This window comes from Eubalaena glacialis, chromosome 1, assembly GCF_028564815.1.
Source record: "Eubalaena glacialis isolate mEubGla1 chromosome 1, mEubGla1.1.hap2.+ XY, whole genome shotgun sequence".
In the NCBI taxonomy this organism is placed as follows: Eukaryota; Metazoa; Chordata; class Mammalia; order Artiodactyla; family Balaenidae; genus Eubalaena; species Eubalaena glacialis.
In genome coordinates, this window is record NC_083716.1 from 119,697,406 (window position 1) to 119,712,148 (window position 14,743).

The following is a 14,743-nucleotide window of genomic DNA, read 5'->3' on the forward strand; positions in this document are numbered from 1 at the left end:
ATAAGGAACAGGCAATAAGATTGGAGAGATAAGGAGGCTGATAAGACACATTAGTTACCATTTGCAAAATATTATATCCCAGCACCCCTGATAGGGCTTAAAATGTCCTCTTTCCTCCCTGACTGACCTACCACTCCCCTGTCTCGAAGTGCCAGGAAAACCTGCATCATTATAGAGGTTTCTGACCAATGAAAACAGCCAGCTTTCAACCCCCCGTCCCATGCCCCTCTCCCTGCCGAGGGCCAGAGAGCCCTCCCGTCCCCCTGCAGCTCTGACCTTGGTGCTGGTATGCAGCTGCAGCCTCTGAAAGTGCGTATGGGGTCCTGGGTGGCTGGTTGAGCCCTTGAGGCAGAAAGCCCTGAGGTGTCCACTCCATCTCCCAGCCCTTCCACTGCTCGTCCTGGGCTCCACCATTTACAAGTGTCCCTGGGCAAGTCTCCCAGTGCCCTGAGGCTGAGCTCCTTACAGGTCAAGTGTGAATGGTGATGCCTCAGAGTCGCATCACATGCATCCCACTCTCCCAGATTTCACGTTTACCTGAACCATTTACAGCACCTGGAGGGAGAGAGCGAGAGCCTGTGATTGCGCTCAGAGAATATATATCCCAGGGGAAGACTGCAAAGGGAGAGGGAGGCCAAATGTCTCAGAGAGGGTTAGCTGCTCTACCTTCTTGGTTTAATTCAGTCGTTCATTGCATAAATATTTACTGAGCCCCTATAGGGGTGAATAAAACAGACAAAAGTTCCTGCATTTATGGAGCTCACATCCTAATGAGAACCAATGTTCATGCTTAATGGTATCTTTCCTATTTTCCATGCAACCTGGTGCCAACTACATGCGGCCTCTTCATTTGCTGCCGAGCAGCTGCAGCGCTGGAGGGAGTGCCCACTGCTGTGCAGAGATGCGACATCGGATTGATTGAAAGGCTGGTCATGACTAATTCTGTCTACAGGTGAGCCTCACTTTCGGCATTGCGTTTCAGCCCCCCCTGTGCCCTCAGCCTCCCCGGCTCCGAGCTGAGACTCCACTGTCCCCGTGCGTGGCAATGGGGGTACAGGGAGACTGAGGGCTCAGTGAAAGGCTGTGTGCAGGGAGTGGGCGCATCCTTAAGGGGCAGGAGGGACGAGCTAGTGATTTCAGCCGCAGCGCAGGGCGGTGCCAGGGAGCGCTTTGAGCTTTATTAGCGAGCCCGCTTCAGAGGCTGTCAGCCACCCCGGGAAGCCCCTCGGAGAGCACGGCCTCCCTTCGTGGGCTGAGTGTCTTGGCTGGGGACACCTTGGGGGCAGAGCCGTGAACGGCCTGTGGGCGGGGTCAGCTGCAGTCCACACCCGCGTCCTCACTGTGATTGCAGTTGTGAGAGCCCCAGTTGTTCTTGCTGCAGCTCCACAGGGTCGATTCCGACCCTTGACACGAAACGTTGTCCAGCCAGATGGTCCCAGTGCCTGCACACAGAAAAAGCAAGGAGGGAGAGGAGCGTGGGGTTAGGGTCCAAGCAGTGTGGCCCGTCTGTCCTCAGGGGTTTCCACGGGGAGCTAGACTGCCAATTTCTCCCACGTGTGCCCAGGCCCACCGTGCTGACGGCTGGTCTGCTCTCTTAACGACGGCTCTGCCTCTGTTCTGCTTTCTACCCTTTGACAAACGTCTCATCCGAGTATTTAATATGTAACCCAAGCATGATTTGAAATCTCCTCCTAGGGATCTCTAGGGTTTGTCTCTTCCTTAAATGCCTTTGTAAACAGGCCATTCATGTGTTCTAAAGCATTCACACCTTCCTCAAACCCCCTTCCTTCTGATATAATTGATTGCAGATCAGGAGCTCAGAGGAATTACTGGATTATTTGATTTTGGTAATTTACACTACAGTGTGACCATCTATATAGGCTTAATCTGTTTGAGGAAAACGTGTATTTTAAAGGAGTTTTGTAATCCAACTGGACTCAGATTAAAAAGTAGGTATGCATTTTGGTGGGGTTGGGGGGAGGGGTAAGGGCAGAGAACAATTCGGGGTGGGGGCAGGAGAAACAGGCCTAGTGTCCCTGCCAGATCAGCTCAGAAACGGTCTCAGGCCTGGGGCTTAACTCTTTTGTTGAAAGTCTAAACCTTTTGCTGCAAGACATAGCTGAGTCTCTAGCACCCCAGGACATCTTTCCAAAACTGATTTTAGGAAGTCCCTGCTCTGATTCGTTTTCTCTTCCCTTCACACCTTCTCCTTGAAGATGATCAAGCTTGGGCCACCTAGGCCTTCAGGTTCCAGAGAGCTGGGATGACCACTGTGCTTGCCTGCCCTGCATCCTTCTCTGTTCTCCCAGCTCCAGCCCCTCAGCTGTCCAGAGAGTGTCCCTCACAAACACCCTCAGACACATGGCATTCTGGCTTTAGGGCTGGACAGAGAGCAACTCGACCAAGCCTTTGCTGTCCCTTTGGGGAAGAGAGCCTTCTTTCTCCTGGGGCTGCCAAGTCTGAAGGATGTAAGCTGGGGCCCTGGGCTGCAGAACGTTTCAGTTGCTTGAACCAATCCTTTTCTTTTAACCCAACCAAGGTGAGTCACTTGCAACCAATGGTTGCCAACACCCTACCAGGGAGAGAAAGCCCACATCAGCACCTCAAGGAAAGAGGCTCCTGGTTGAGGATCGATTCACTTACCACCTCCCACATTGAAAACGGCAGTTCCCGAAGAGTAACCCAGCATGCGGCAGAAGACAGTGGCATCTGAATTGTCCCAGTCGTCATCGCAAATTGTCCCCCAGGCACCATTATAGTAAATTTCAGCCCGGCCTCGGTTCCTAGAGCCAGCAATCCGGACGGATACCATGGATTCGCCTGGATGACAAAACACACGTGGGAGAGGTGAGGGAAGCAGCCCAGGGCTTTGTGTGAATGCAGGCTCTGCCTTTTCATTTCTGGAAGTCCTATAGTTAGGGAAAAGAAGCCTCCTGCTTGGCTGCCACCACAGCTGGGAAGATCCCACGTTATGGCACCAGCACCACCAGCGGCCTCTGTGCACCTGGGCCTGCAGGTGCGAGGCCATAGGGGCAGGTCCCTCTGCAGCTGGCCTTGCAAATCCAGCCCACCATGTTTTGCCTTGTGTTGTCGATAAAAAAGGGGGGAGAAAGAAGGGAGGGAGGGAGGGAGGAAAGTGTTATCTGTGGCTCTGTGCCACGGGCAGGCTTATTCAAGGGGCAAGCCCTTAGCTTTCCCCCCAAATGAGGAATCTCTCTGAGAACCAAGGCCTCGCCCCCTAGCACACCTACAATTTTCAAGTACAGAGTAACCTCTGAAATACACATTAAAGAGAACAGAAATAGCAATTACCTTTTTGACCTTTTTCTCCCTTTGCTCCTTGCGGCCCAGAAGATCCTATCATGAGGAGAAAAACCACACAGTTCAAAGGAAACCAAGCCAGGACCCCCTTGCCCTCCTTTGCCAGCAGTGGGGAGGAGGGGTGAGGGTCAGACTCCCTCCTTCAGCTTTGCCAGCCACCTGGCATCATGGGGGCTGGATGTGCTATGGGCTCCCATGGGTGAGCAAGAAGAAATGGGCCTGAGCCACAGCAGGAAGGACTTAAGCTCTATTAGAGAGGAACATTCAGGAGACATGGAGTTGGAAGTCTCTCCTGCCATCGGTCATGGAGACTGTGTGGTCCAGGGCCTGACTGGGCGTGATGCCCGCACATGGTCACCTGCCTGCCACTCGGAGTGCCCGGCCACGCCTTATTCACCTCCGTAAGCTCCACGCTGAGGGCGATCCCAGCAAGTCTGTGGACTTGTCCACAGAACCACTAAACCTCTACCCTTCTGGTTCTGAAAACTCCCAGCACCTTATGCAGGCCTCTCCTTAGAACCCTCACATCAGAAACCGAGGCCTTACCTTTCGCTCCGGGCTCTCCCTTTCGGCCGTCTGGTCCAGGTGCCCCTTTGAGGCCCACCAGGCCTGGGCTTCCCCTCTCTCCCTTCAGGCCTGCAGGGCCTGGGCAGGAGAGAGACCACCTCCATCAGATGCTCTGCTCTGCTTTCCCAGGGGGACCAAGGGCCTTGGTGTTTGGTGCATGAGTTGTCCTAATCCACCAGGTTCCCCCTCGCCCCCATCAATGGGCTGCTCGAATGTTCAGCCCGTGTGGGCAGGGCGCTGCCCTGATCCCCCGACTCCCGTGTAAACTCTGGTTGAGGACGAGCGGGTGAAAATCGCCGACAGTATTCCAAGGCTGTTGGTCCTCATTGGACGGCATAGTTGTGTGGACATTCTAGCCATTCTGGGAGAATTTGCTAGAACATTTCTAGGATTCAATTTCTCCTTCAGTAAGTTAGAATAGGGATAGAATATCCAGCTCAGGTGGAAGAAAGACTGCTCAGGAGATGTGTCTGAGGAGTGTCGCTTGGGCTCCCCAGGGCAGGGCTGGCGAGAAGACTAGAAATGCCGTGGGCAGGGCGCAGTGACCAACCACTAGCTAAGGCGGGGGCCAACAAGGACCGTGATGATAGTCCCATGAGAAGCCGCAGGAGGAGGGGGGCGCCTTGAGGGCCAAAGGGTAGGGGGAGATGGATCGAAGCAGATGCGGACAGGCAGACAGAAGCCATGCAACCAACCTGGGAACTGGAGAGGAAGGTCGCCCAGGTCCTCGGCGGCTGCGCGGCCTGAAGCCACCACCAGGGGCAGTTCTCCTGGCCTTCTTTACCCTCCACCCCCTCAGCCCCCGCCCCTCTCTCTACACCCCTTCCCCAGGTTTGTCACCCAAAGAGTCTGAGGCTTGAGCGATAGAGCCCTGGAGGCGGAGACACTCTGGGGGAAGGTTACTGAGGTTACCGCCGTGATTTCAGGGTCGACAAGACCCACCCTTGGAGCACGAGCCCTTCCAGTCATCACTGTGAGAAATGAAAATGAAGCCGGCACTTTACCTGGAACTCCTGATTCTCCTTTTGTTCCTTTCTGTCCTTGAAGTCCTAAGATCAAAATACAAAAAAGGGGAGAAGATAATAAAGCTTAGATATTAGACGCTTTTAATCTTAGACAACCTCTACCTTCTGTCTGATTAATGCAGAAGGAATGGTACATTGGTTCTCCACGATTGTTTAAAGCCTCTTTAGCAGAGCATAAAAGTAGACAGACTGCAGATAAATGGGGACGTGTGTTGGGGTGAAATAGAAATGTATTGGATGAAAGTCTAGGTTAGACGGACAGACCCCAGACTCAGTGGCTGGCCTTCCTTGTCCAGAAATAATCTGACTTGGTGTCTAAATTCAATCCCATTCCTTTCTGTTCATTTTATTGAAAAAGAATCGAGAGATATTTTGAAAATAAAGTTATTTTTATTTCTAAAAGACTGTGGAGGAGACTCAGTGGCCACTAGGAGCTTTGGGGGGCCCTCACCCTCAGTAGATATTCCGTAACGTCTATTGGTTTATTTCATTGTGGCCCCCAGTGTAGCTAAACGCTTATATAGCTAAAGGGTCTCACGTCCAGAAAATGGAAAAATAACCACTGCAATCATTGGGGATGATCCTATTTGTAGTTCTAATGTGAAAGTTGCTTCCTTCCTCCCTTCCTTTCCTTCTTCCTTCCTCCCATTCATCTCTTTATTCACTAACTTACATGGAAGACCCACTATCCCCAGCACCATGCTGGGTCATAATTTATTGTGGGATAATAATTTATTGGTTTAGCAACTCCATGGTCTCTCAATTTTAAGTGCAAATATTGATTTTATTTCAGAGAAACAGGACTCTCCAAGACAGTTACACAAACTTGGGGAAATTAAAGCTCATTATTGACCATGAAGTAACAGTTACTAGAGGGTAACAGTGGGAATGCGCTCCCACCAGGCTCTTGACTGGTATCCCTCCCACCATGGCAGCTCAGTCTCAACCAAGAACCCACCCATTTGATGATCACTAGAGACCACAAGGAACTCAGTTACCCTCGTTGCCAATTGCCTGGGGGAAGTTCCTGCCTTCCACTTCAGTTCCTGGCTTTCCTGAGCACCTACTGTGTGCTGGTCAGTGGAGGGCAGACGAGGGGCCTGGTAGGCCTCTTCAGGATCCCTTCTTGGAATAATGAGCAAGGAGTCCTGGCTCCTGGCAGCCTTTCAGAGGGCTCGTCTGAGGCCGGGTGCTGCCTGGGGAGGAGGATCCGAGTGCCAAGGAGCTAGGAGCTGCTGCTGCAAGCCTGGGCACCAAGGGAGGCGGGAAGCCCTGGAAAGATCTGAGAGGGCAACTAGTTCTGGCCCTCGTGTTTGAGATGAGGCCCAGATCGAGGCCCAGAAAGCGTCTTCTAAAAGCTGGAAGGACCTTTGAGGTTGGCTCTGGCAGACAGGCCCCAGCTCACCCCACGCCAGCTGTGCCCACTCCGGTCCCTCCGTTTGGAAAGCCTCACCGCTTTGGTCCCCTGGGGAACGGGATCAAGGCTGTGAAAGCTGCTAAGATGCTAGATGTTGCCGACTCTGAAGCCTTCTCTGGCCTCGCCCGTGGCTGACGCACTTCCTCCCAAGGCAGCACAGGGGCCAGAGTCAGAGAGCCTGGGCTTGTGTCTGCCTCTGTGACCTGGAGCCAGGCTCCCTCTCCCTTAGCCTCACCTTTCTCCTCTGAGCCTCTGGCTGCCTCGGGGTGGTTGTCAGACTGAAATGAAGTTGTCTGTGTCAAGTACTAAACCTCGTGTCTGACGAGCGGTGCCACGAGGACCCCAGGACCCTGTCGGCACGTGTCTGTCTCTCCTCCAGCGGAGAGCACCTGGGACACTGGGGCTGAAGCCCCCCCAGATGTTTGCTGTTGACCTCAGGTGGCCCAGCACGGGCAGTAGATGTGTCCTCTCTGCTTACCTGCACCTGAATGGCAGGTATCAAGATGAGGGAAGAGAAACCACATTCAGAAACATGTCTTTGGTTATTAAATAGAAAAACGGTTCCTATCTAGACTCTTGACCCTCTCTGTCACATCCTAAAGGGTGCCATATTGCACAGATCTCTCCCTTAAGAGCCTGTCCCTAGATGCAAGGTTGAGGGACACCTGGCACCGTGATCTCCCCTTATTGCCTCCCCACGACCGAAGAAGTCTCCAGAGCACCAAACAACAAATGTCCTATACAGACAGGAGCCCTAGGGGAGCCCCTGTTCGCTAGGTCCGTGGTCTCCGAGGCCTGACCCTTCCATCTCGTTTCTCACACCCTCCCTCCCAGCCCCCCACCTCCTGGGGACTCAACATCTGCGGCCGCCTGCACTGCACTGGGCACCATGCCAGGAGCTTCACATACATCTCTCAGCTTCCCAGAGAGGTCGTGCCATTTCCCTCTTTACAGAGGAGGAAGTCCACACTCAGAGACGCTAGGCAATTTATCCCAGGTCACACAGGGAGGGCGTGGTGACGTCGGGGTTAGGACCCAGGGTTGGCCTCCCACTGGGCACTGTGGCTGTCTGTGTCCCACCAGCATGCCAGCTCACTCCTTCCTGGAGTTTCACGTGGGCTCTCCACCTGGTTCCAAAGACTCCCAGTGGCCTTAGGCCATCCCTTACTCCTAAGTAAGTCGTCAAACTAGAGTGCGTGTCAGAATCACCTGCACAGGATTTGTTAAAAACAACTTGCTAAGCCCCCCGCCCCTTCCCGGGGTTCCTGATTCACTGCATCTGGGCTGGGAATCTGAGACGCTGCATTTTTAATGTTTCTGGGTATTTCTGACGCTGCTGGCCCAGGGACTATGGTTTGAGTAACCACTGCCCTAAACACATCTCACTCAATCTTCGGGGACCAGCTCACAGCCCGCGTCCTCCAAGCAGCCCTCCTGTCTCTGAGGAACTCACGGCCCCTCCCCTGTCTGAGCTCTCCCGTAACCCACTGGCCCTTGATAAAATGCCCTCTGAGATGTGTATAATAGGTGTAGGTTTATGTCTTCAAAACTCCCCTCTTCAAGGGAAGGAAACCAGAATTGAGTTTTGTGTGATTTTTTGGGGTGTGATTTCTCTCCAGGACTAGACTCTGAGAGGTGCTCGCTGAGTGGCTATGCATGGATCCAGGGACCAGTAATGACTTCACTATAAATCAAGGCGGCATCCTGATTGGATCAGGGAGAAGGGGAAATGGCTGAAAAATAGAATTCAGAAGTGCATGTTGTAAACCTACACTGGAAGGGAATGAATGCTGGGTTTGTCCCCTTAACCACAAGCAAACTGGGGTTCCCTGGGGGTCACAGACTCATCACGCTGAAAGGGCTCAAAATATTTATTTGCAAGGTGCTTCTTTATAGAAACAATTTTCCCCCAAGAAAATAGTTTAGTTAGAAAGCACATGCCTTCCTATTGTTTTGTGTTCAGCTGGTGCTCTGCCTAAAATCTTAGAATGTCCCTGCTTGAAGGGAAAATTGTCTGTTTCAAACCCAGAGTGCTGGCAAATTGGCAGGGACCTGAGCATTATTCTAGAACTCTCCCCACACTCCACAGAGGAGGAAACCAAGGCTCTGGAGGTCATGTACCAACCCATCATCACCTAGCTAGTTGGCAAGTCCAAGCTGATGCACAGGCCTCCTGACTCTGATTTAATGTAGAAATTTCCAGCACATTAGGAAACTTCCTTAAATACCATCCCAACTTACAGGCTAAGTGCAGCCTGGCAAATTTTGGGTTAATTTAATACCTAAAAAATTGAGCTGTATAACAAGAAGTAAGATGGTAGGTAGGGGACCCAAAATTGGGACGCATGTAGACTTCTTTGGATGTCTCTAAGAAACTTAGAGGAAAACGAGGAAAACTCTAAGTGACAATTTAGTAATATGAGTTGGTAGAATTTAATAAATTCTTAGACTGAGTCAGTACTTAGACATGGGGAATGAAATCAACTGAGAAATTATATTCATGATATAGGACTTAATTGCTATTATGGATTATTCTTTGTTACTTATCTTTAAAGTAAAACACGTCTTAAAATACAGATGAGAAACTAGGTTTCAAGTTATTTGCACTTTGGCTTTGCCTCAAGAGAAACATAAAAGGGCATAGAAAATTCAGATTCTTGTTATATTTTAGACATGAAGATTGTTGAGATGCAGAAATTTTGATCAGATTGGTATTTTGGGGCTTCAATGTTTGGCTGCGTCTAACTTCATTTCATGAGGTGAGGTGGTAGAAAGAGAAATGCCATGATCACAAGTTGAAGTGAGCCCTTCCTTATTTCCAAACGAACTTTCCTTTTCAAAATGGCCAAAGGATTTAGAGCTAAAATTCGTTTTGTTGTGGATTTTTTTTTTTTTTTTTGCAATTTTTTTCCCCAAAGTCAAATGATTTTGCAATCGTTTGAAAGATCAAAGGTTAGAAAAAACTAAGTTTTGGGGGTTTGATAAAACCCTGTTTTATGAATGGTGAAGGAAACTACCATTAAGAGAGTTCTTCTCGGTGATAATGCTTTACTTAAATAGACTATGCAGTCTATCTTCCCAACAGAACGGAAGGCGTCTCCTCTTCGCCATCTTTATCTTTAATCTTTCTCAAGGGGTGTGAACGTGGGGAAACGTTCCACCAGAATGGGTTGGAGTGTGGTTAGTGAGCGTTCACAACAGCAGGAAGATTTGGTGACTAAGCTAGGATTTACCCACCTACTGCGGGGTGAGAGGTGCGGGCAATTCTGATTTCTCTGAGTCCTATACTCTATGTTATTCTACACAACAAAGTTTAGAAAAGCACAATTTTGGAATCAGACTTTGGGATTAACTCCTGGACTCAGTGTATATTAACTGTGAGACCCTGAGGAAAGGTTTTACCTTCTGGGAGCCTTTGCTTCCTCAGTTGTAAGGTAGGGATGACGAAACTCAGCTGTGTGGATGAACTAAGATCACGGGAGGAAAGGCCCAAACGCAGTGCCTGGCTTGGAGGCATCATTAGTACTAAACAGACCTCTTACTTTTGGTAATTAATGCACAATAACGAGATCTAGCTGTTACCTAGGTTGAGCCAAGGCGCCAGAATTTCTCTGTTTTCATCCCATACTGCTAGATATTCTCCTGTGAGATTAATGATTTTATTTACAAAATGGGAAATACATCAGTTTGAAAAACTGGCTTGATATAATCAAAACTGAACCAACACCTCAGTACCTCTAGTTTGGGGAATACCAACATCCTGACATTGACAAGTATGCATTGTCTTCCATGATGAGATGGTCTGGCTCCCACTCACCACCCACTCTTCCTTCTCCCACTTCAGAATCTGACCTTTCCAAAAGTTCATTAACCTATGACTTCAGGATGAAATACAGCCCTGGCTACAACTAGCCAGTTTATGGTCCTAAGGGAATTCCCTCCTGAGATGTCTATGTAGACCATCAGCTACTTGATCAAGACAAATGTTTGGGTTTGAGCGGGAAACATATGCAATTTGGAATTTGTTGTAATCATCACACGCCCCAAATTGAAAATGTAATTCACCATGTTTACTTGGGCAGCTGGAATTAAGGAATAACCCTTAGAATTTGCCTGGTTGGTATTTACCACGAGGCCTGGTTGATGGAGGTTCCCATAAAGGTGCTCACCAAATATGCAGGGACTCTATAATGGAGTTAAAGTGATTCCCAGACAGTTGGCCAAAAGTGTCTGTGGGGTCTTAGGTAAATAACAAAGAGCCATAACAGGGCCTGAGAGCTCCATGTTTCCTTCTAAGAGTGGAAGAAGCTGCTGCAGCTTCTGCCCTGATCCTTCCGGGACTTGGGTACCGGGAGAAGGTGAGCTCATCGGAGTGCCCTGATGGGGGTGGGGGAGGGCTCAGGCTGCCCGCAGAGGAAGGCAGCATCACAGAGGATGATGGATGAGGCCCCAAGCTTTGCGTCAGCCAGGCCTGGATTCCAACCCTGGCTGCATCTCTTACTGTGAAGCAGCACTAAGAAGAGTGTTTTTTCCATTGGGCTGTCATGAAAATGCTCGTTGTCAGGAGCTGCTCTTATTATGCAAACCCTCCCAGGATGCACAGTGCAGGCAAGATTCTCCACCTTCAGTGGAGACACAGGCTTAGGGGCCTGGGGAGTGGGTGCAGTGCCCCTTGTGGGTAAAATCATGTTCTGTCACCCATACTCTTGCTTAGTCAAGAATCACTAGTCTGGCAGTGGTGGGGTCGGGTGGCGGGGCCCCCAGTTTATAACTGAGGGAGAAGAGCCAACATCTCCATGAAGCCAAGCAGAAAACTCAGTGGTAAGACAGCCTCAGGCCTCAGAGTCAGGCACCCTAAGATCTGGAGTCAGGGAAGATGGAAGTATAAAATCAGAGAGAGGCAGCCAATTAATCGGGGTCACCTGACCACCACACCCAGATGGAACCTTTCTGGAAGGCGAGACTTGCTGGTGGCCTTCGGGTGGCATTTATATGGCATCAGGTAGCAGAGCCCCTGCCTGCACTGACCCACCATCTGTGAAAAGGAAATCAGCTCCGAGGCTGGATGGTTTGGAAGGACATGGTTATAGGAGTTGCTTGTGCCAGGGCTCCTGACAACCGTCAGGGAAACTCCAAAGGTCGAAGGTCCAGAGTCCAAGGCTCAGGAGGTGGCATGGCCCAGCTCTCTGGCCAGAGCTCCTGAGCCTCTAGCACATCCTAGACCTGGACTCCAGGGACACCCACCTACAGAGCCCTCCCTCACCCTCCAAGACTTCACCTGCTCGGTTCCCTCTCTCTGGACTCGCCTTCCTCTCCCCACATGGCTAAGCTCTACTCATCCTCCAAGACTCAGCTCCAGCTCTTCCATCACTCCTGCACTGCCTACCTTTTGCCAACCCCACCAGGGGCCACTGTGAACTTGAAGGATTTGGGTCAAGTCGCATTTCTTTAAAAAAATCAATCCGTTGACCACTGGTTCAATGAAAACTGAGAGGGCTTGCCCCTGGTGTAGGTTTCTAACATGTAGGTTCTGTGGTGAAGGCATCCGGGTTGTCTAACTCAAGTATGACCTTCTGCTCTGGCAATGGCTGTCCACAGACATCCTTGGAAGATACACAGCCCTTTCTCACAACCCTGCACTGGCCACAATACCTCCTGGCCTGCATCTGGCTTTCTAAATGGCATGTGGCACTTCTCCATGCAAAACCCACAGCACAGTGTGCCTGACACCGTCTGGCAACAGGCCATCTACCTATCTCCTGCACCAGCCTGCACATCTGAAGGCAGGAACCAGGTCTTATGAATCATGGGGGTCCAGCACCTAACACAGTGGACCAGACTTTCTAGACCATCGTAGGTGCCTGGACTTACTTAGTGACTAGAAAAAGCACAGTTCTTTATAAAGTAGACCACACTGGTGTGATGGTTTATAACCTAGAGTAAATTGGTATTAACAGTTTATAACCTTGACTAGGTTGGCACGATGGCTTATGAACTAGTCTCTGTGAGTTGGGTAACTGTGGGTCATTCCTCTCAGCCTGAGCCCCCCTGGGAGAATGTGCAAGAAGGGTTTCTCGACAGCTGTTGTCCAAATCCAGAGCCCTGACCCTTGGGGCCCCACCGCAGGTCAGTGGGAGAGAGAGGGCGCTACGAGCACAGCTGGAATGTAGGCCAGGAGACAGTGTGGCCGAGGCACCCCCTGCTCTCCTCTTTGACAGTGGAGGTTTGGTCATGGCATTCAAAGCCTCTCAGGGACTCTGGGCAGAGAAAAACAGCCCCAGGGCCTTGGACTCAAAGGGTTCTGGCAGAGGAAAGTGCCCTTTTTAATCCGGGTGCGTCAGGGGCCAGAACACAGGAGACCCTCTGCCTGCTTCTGGTGGGCCTGCTGGGAGGTAGTCCTCCTCTCTGTCCTCCCTGGACCCCCAGCAACTCCACCTGCCCGCCTACCCACGCCCTCTGTTACCTGTGTCCCCCTTGCTTCCTTTCACACCTTCGGCTCCTGGACTCCCGGGCCTCCCTGATGGTCCTGGACAACAGATGCCATGGAGGGTGTAAGGCCTGGGCTGGGTGGATCTTCAGACATCACTCCCCACGCCCACCACAGGACCCAGGACCTCACCTATTGGCCCAGTGGGACCAGCGCTGCCAGGCTCACCCTTGGCACCCGGGGATCCCACAGCTCCTGGAAAGCCTGGAAGACCCTTCGCTCCAGGTTGTCCTGAAAGTGAAGTCATGAATGAAAGAAAGGCTGGGAGTGGTTGGCAGAGGGCCTGGCTGACTACCCCTTCAACACACCTCTTCTCTGCAGTGGCACATGCATCTCTTAACACCTTATGTGTTCCCTGGGCAGCTTAAACACTAGAGGCCTTGAACTAGCCCTGTTAGTGGGAGGAAAATTACAGACTCAGCAATTTATTAATTTTTTCCATTCACTGCTGCAGAGTTTGAGGTTTATGGGCTTACTAGGAACTCTGGGTGTGAGCATCCTGCTTCATACCCCTGGGTGGCAGGGTGGAATGAAGCTCTAAAAAAGAATATCAGTTAGGCCTGCCCTCCAAAGCTGCTCTGTTCCTCTTAGGACAGGCCAGGTTTAACAAAACCCCAGAGGTTCTGGGTTAACACTACAATGAAATAAGACATAGTAGAGTCAGGTCCTGAACTTGACTTTGCCCAGGGACAGCGGTAGCTGGAATGATGCCGATTCCCACAACTCTTACCTTGATCTCCTTTGAGTCCAGGAATTCCAGCCATACCTAAAATACAGAAGGACTTTTAGGGATTTTTTTTCTGTCTAGCTCAGCCCGCCGGACAAACAGGGGAATACCCACAGGACAACAGACCTGACTGTGCAGACTCTTACCTGGGGAACCGGGCATCCCTGAGTCACCTTTATACCCCGGGGCTCCAGGGGGTCCCATGACCCCCATGTCTCCTTTCATGCCCACGTCCCCCTTTCTTCCTGAAAGACCAAGGGATTGCAGTCAGACATAGGAGGAGGGCAAACCCGGCTGCCACGTCCATCTCTGACACATCCTGTCCCACCCAAATGCCAAACTCAGACTCCTTGAACTCCTACTTGGTGCCCAGAAGTGGAAGATACAATGGCTGCCCTCAAGGAGCACACCATCTTTCCCAGAGACCAGACATAAACTCATGAAAAATGGATGAGGTGACCTGGCCTGGCTGATGGGCAGCGGAAGGTCCCAGAAGCCGGGCTCTCAGGGTCCCGGTTAGTGACCTGGTCCCTGGAGGAGGGACCACAGCCCAGGCTCATCCAGCACTGCCTGGTTTATTTCAGTGTGTGAATTTGGGGAATTATTTTTTCAAACTTCCCAAACTGAAATCTGAATATTCCAGAAGGCAGATCCCAAGTGCTGAGAACAGAAGCTTTGAGGCACTGATGGAGAGGAAAACATTGCAGCAGCACTTATCCCCCTAGCGGTTCAGAGCCTGGATTTCCTGGTGGCCAAGGATTTCAGAGTTCCCACTTGTCATCAGCGTTCCGGGCTCGCCCCAGTCTGTCCTCTCCTGGTCCTCCGTGTCTCCCTCTCCTTTCTGCCACTGCCCAGCGCATATCAATCGAGGGAGGCACCTCCCCAGGCAGGGCTCGGCAACCCCTGCCCAAACCTGCCAGCCGCCCCGCACAGGGCCTGCCCATCGGGACCCACTGGCTTAGGAAGCTGGCCAGGTCCCACCATCAGCAGAGTTCCACCCCAAACAACTCCCTCAGGGGCTGGGACCAGCTTGTTGGGATGGAATTTGGTTAAAGGGCTCCATTCCATTATTTTCATGATTTCAGAGCTGGAGAGGACTCAGAAGGGGGCCAGCCTCCTCTCTAGTGATTTAGGAAAAGTAGACAAAGTGGTCTGGAGTGGAGGGAAAGAAGCAACTGTCGTACAGAACTCTCTGGGTC

General features: G+C 51.2%; 1 protein-coding gene across 1 annotated transcript in view; it reads right to left on the reverse strand.

Moving 5' to 3' along the window:
* Positions 1-1,302: 1,302 nt before the first annotated feature.
* Positions 1,303-14,743, reverse strand: part of MARCO (macrophage receptor with collagenous structure) — a 31,926-nt gene continuing 18,485 nt past the window's right edge. The window contains exons 5-13 of the mRNA XM_061199214.1: positions 13,691-13,789; positions 13,548-13,583; positions 12,950-13,048; positions 12,794-12,856; positions 4,893-4,937; positions 3,868-3,966; positions 3,313-3,357; positions 2,644-2,820; positions 1,303-1,442 (exon numbers count right to left, since the gene is read on the reverse strand). Coding sequence (XP_061055197.1) covers positions 1,312-1,442; positions 2,644-2,820; positions 3,313-3,357; positions 3,868-3,966; positions 4,893-4,937; positions 12,794-12,856; positions 12,950-13,048; positions 13,548-13,583; positions 13,691-13,789 — 794 coding nt within the window. The 3' untranslated portion in view covers positions 1,303-1,311. The remainder of the gene's footprint in view (positions 1,443-2,643; positions 2,821-3,312; positions 3,358-3,867; positions 3,967-4,892; positions 4,938-12,793; positions 12,857-12,949; positions 13,049-13,547; positions 13,584-13,690; positions 13,790-14,743) is intronic.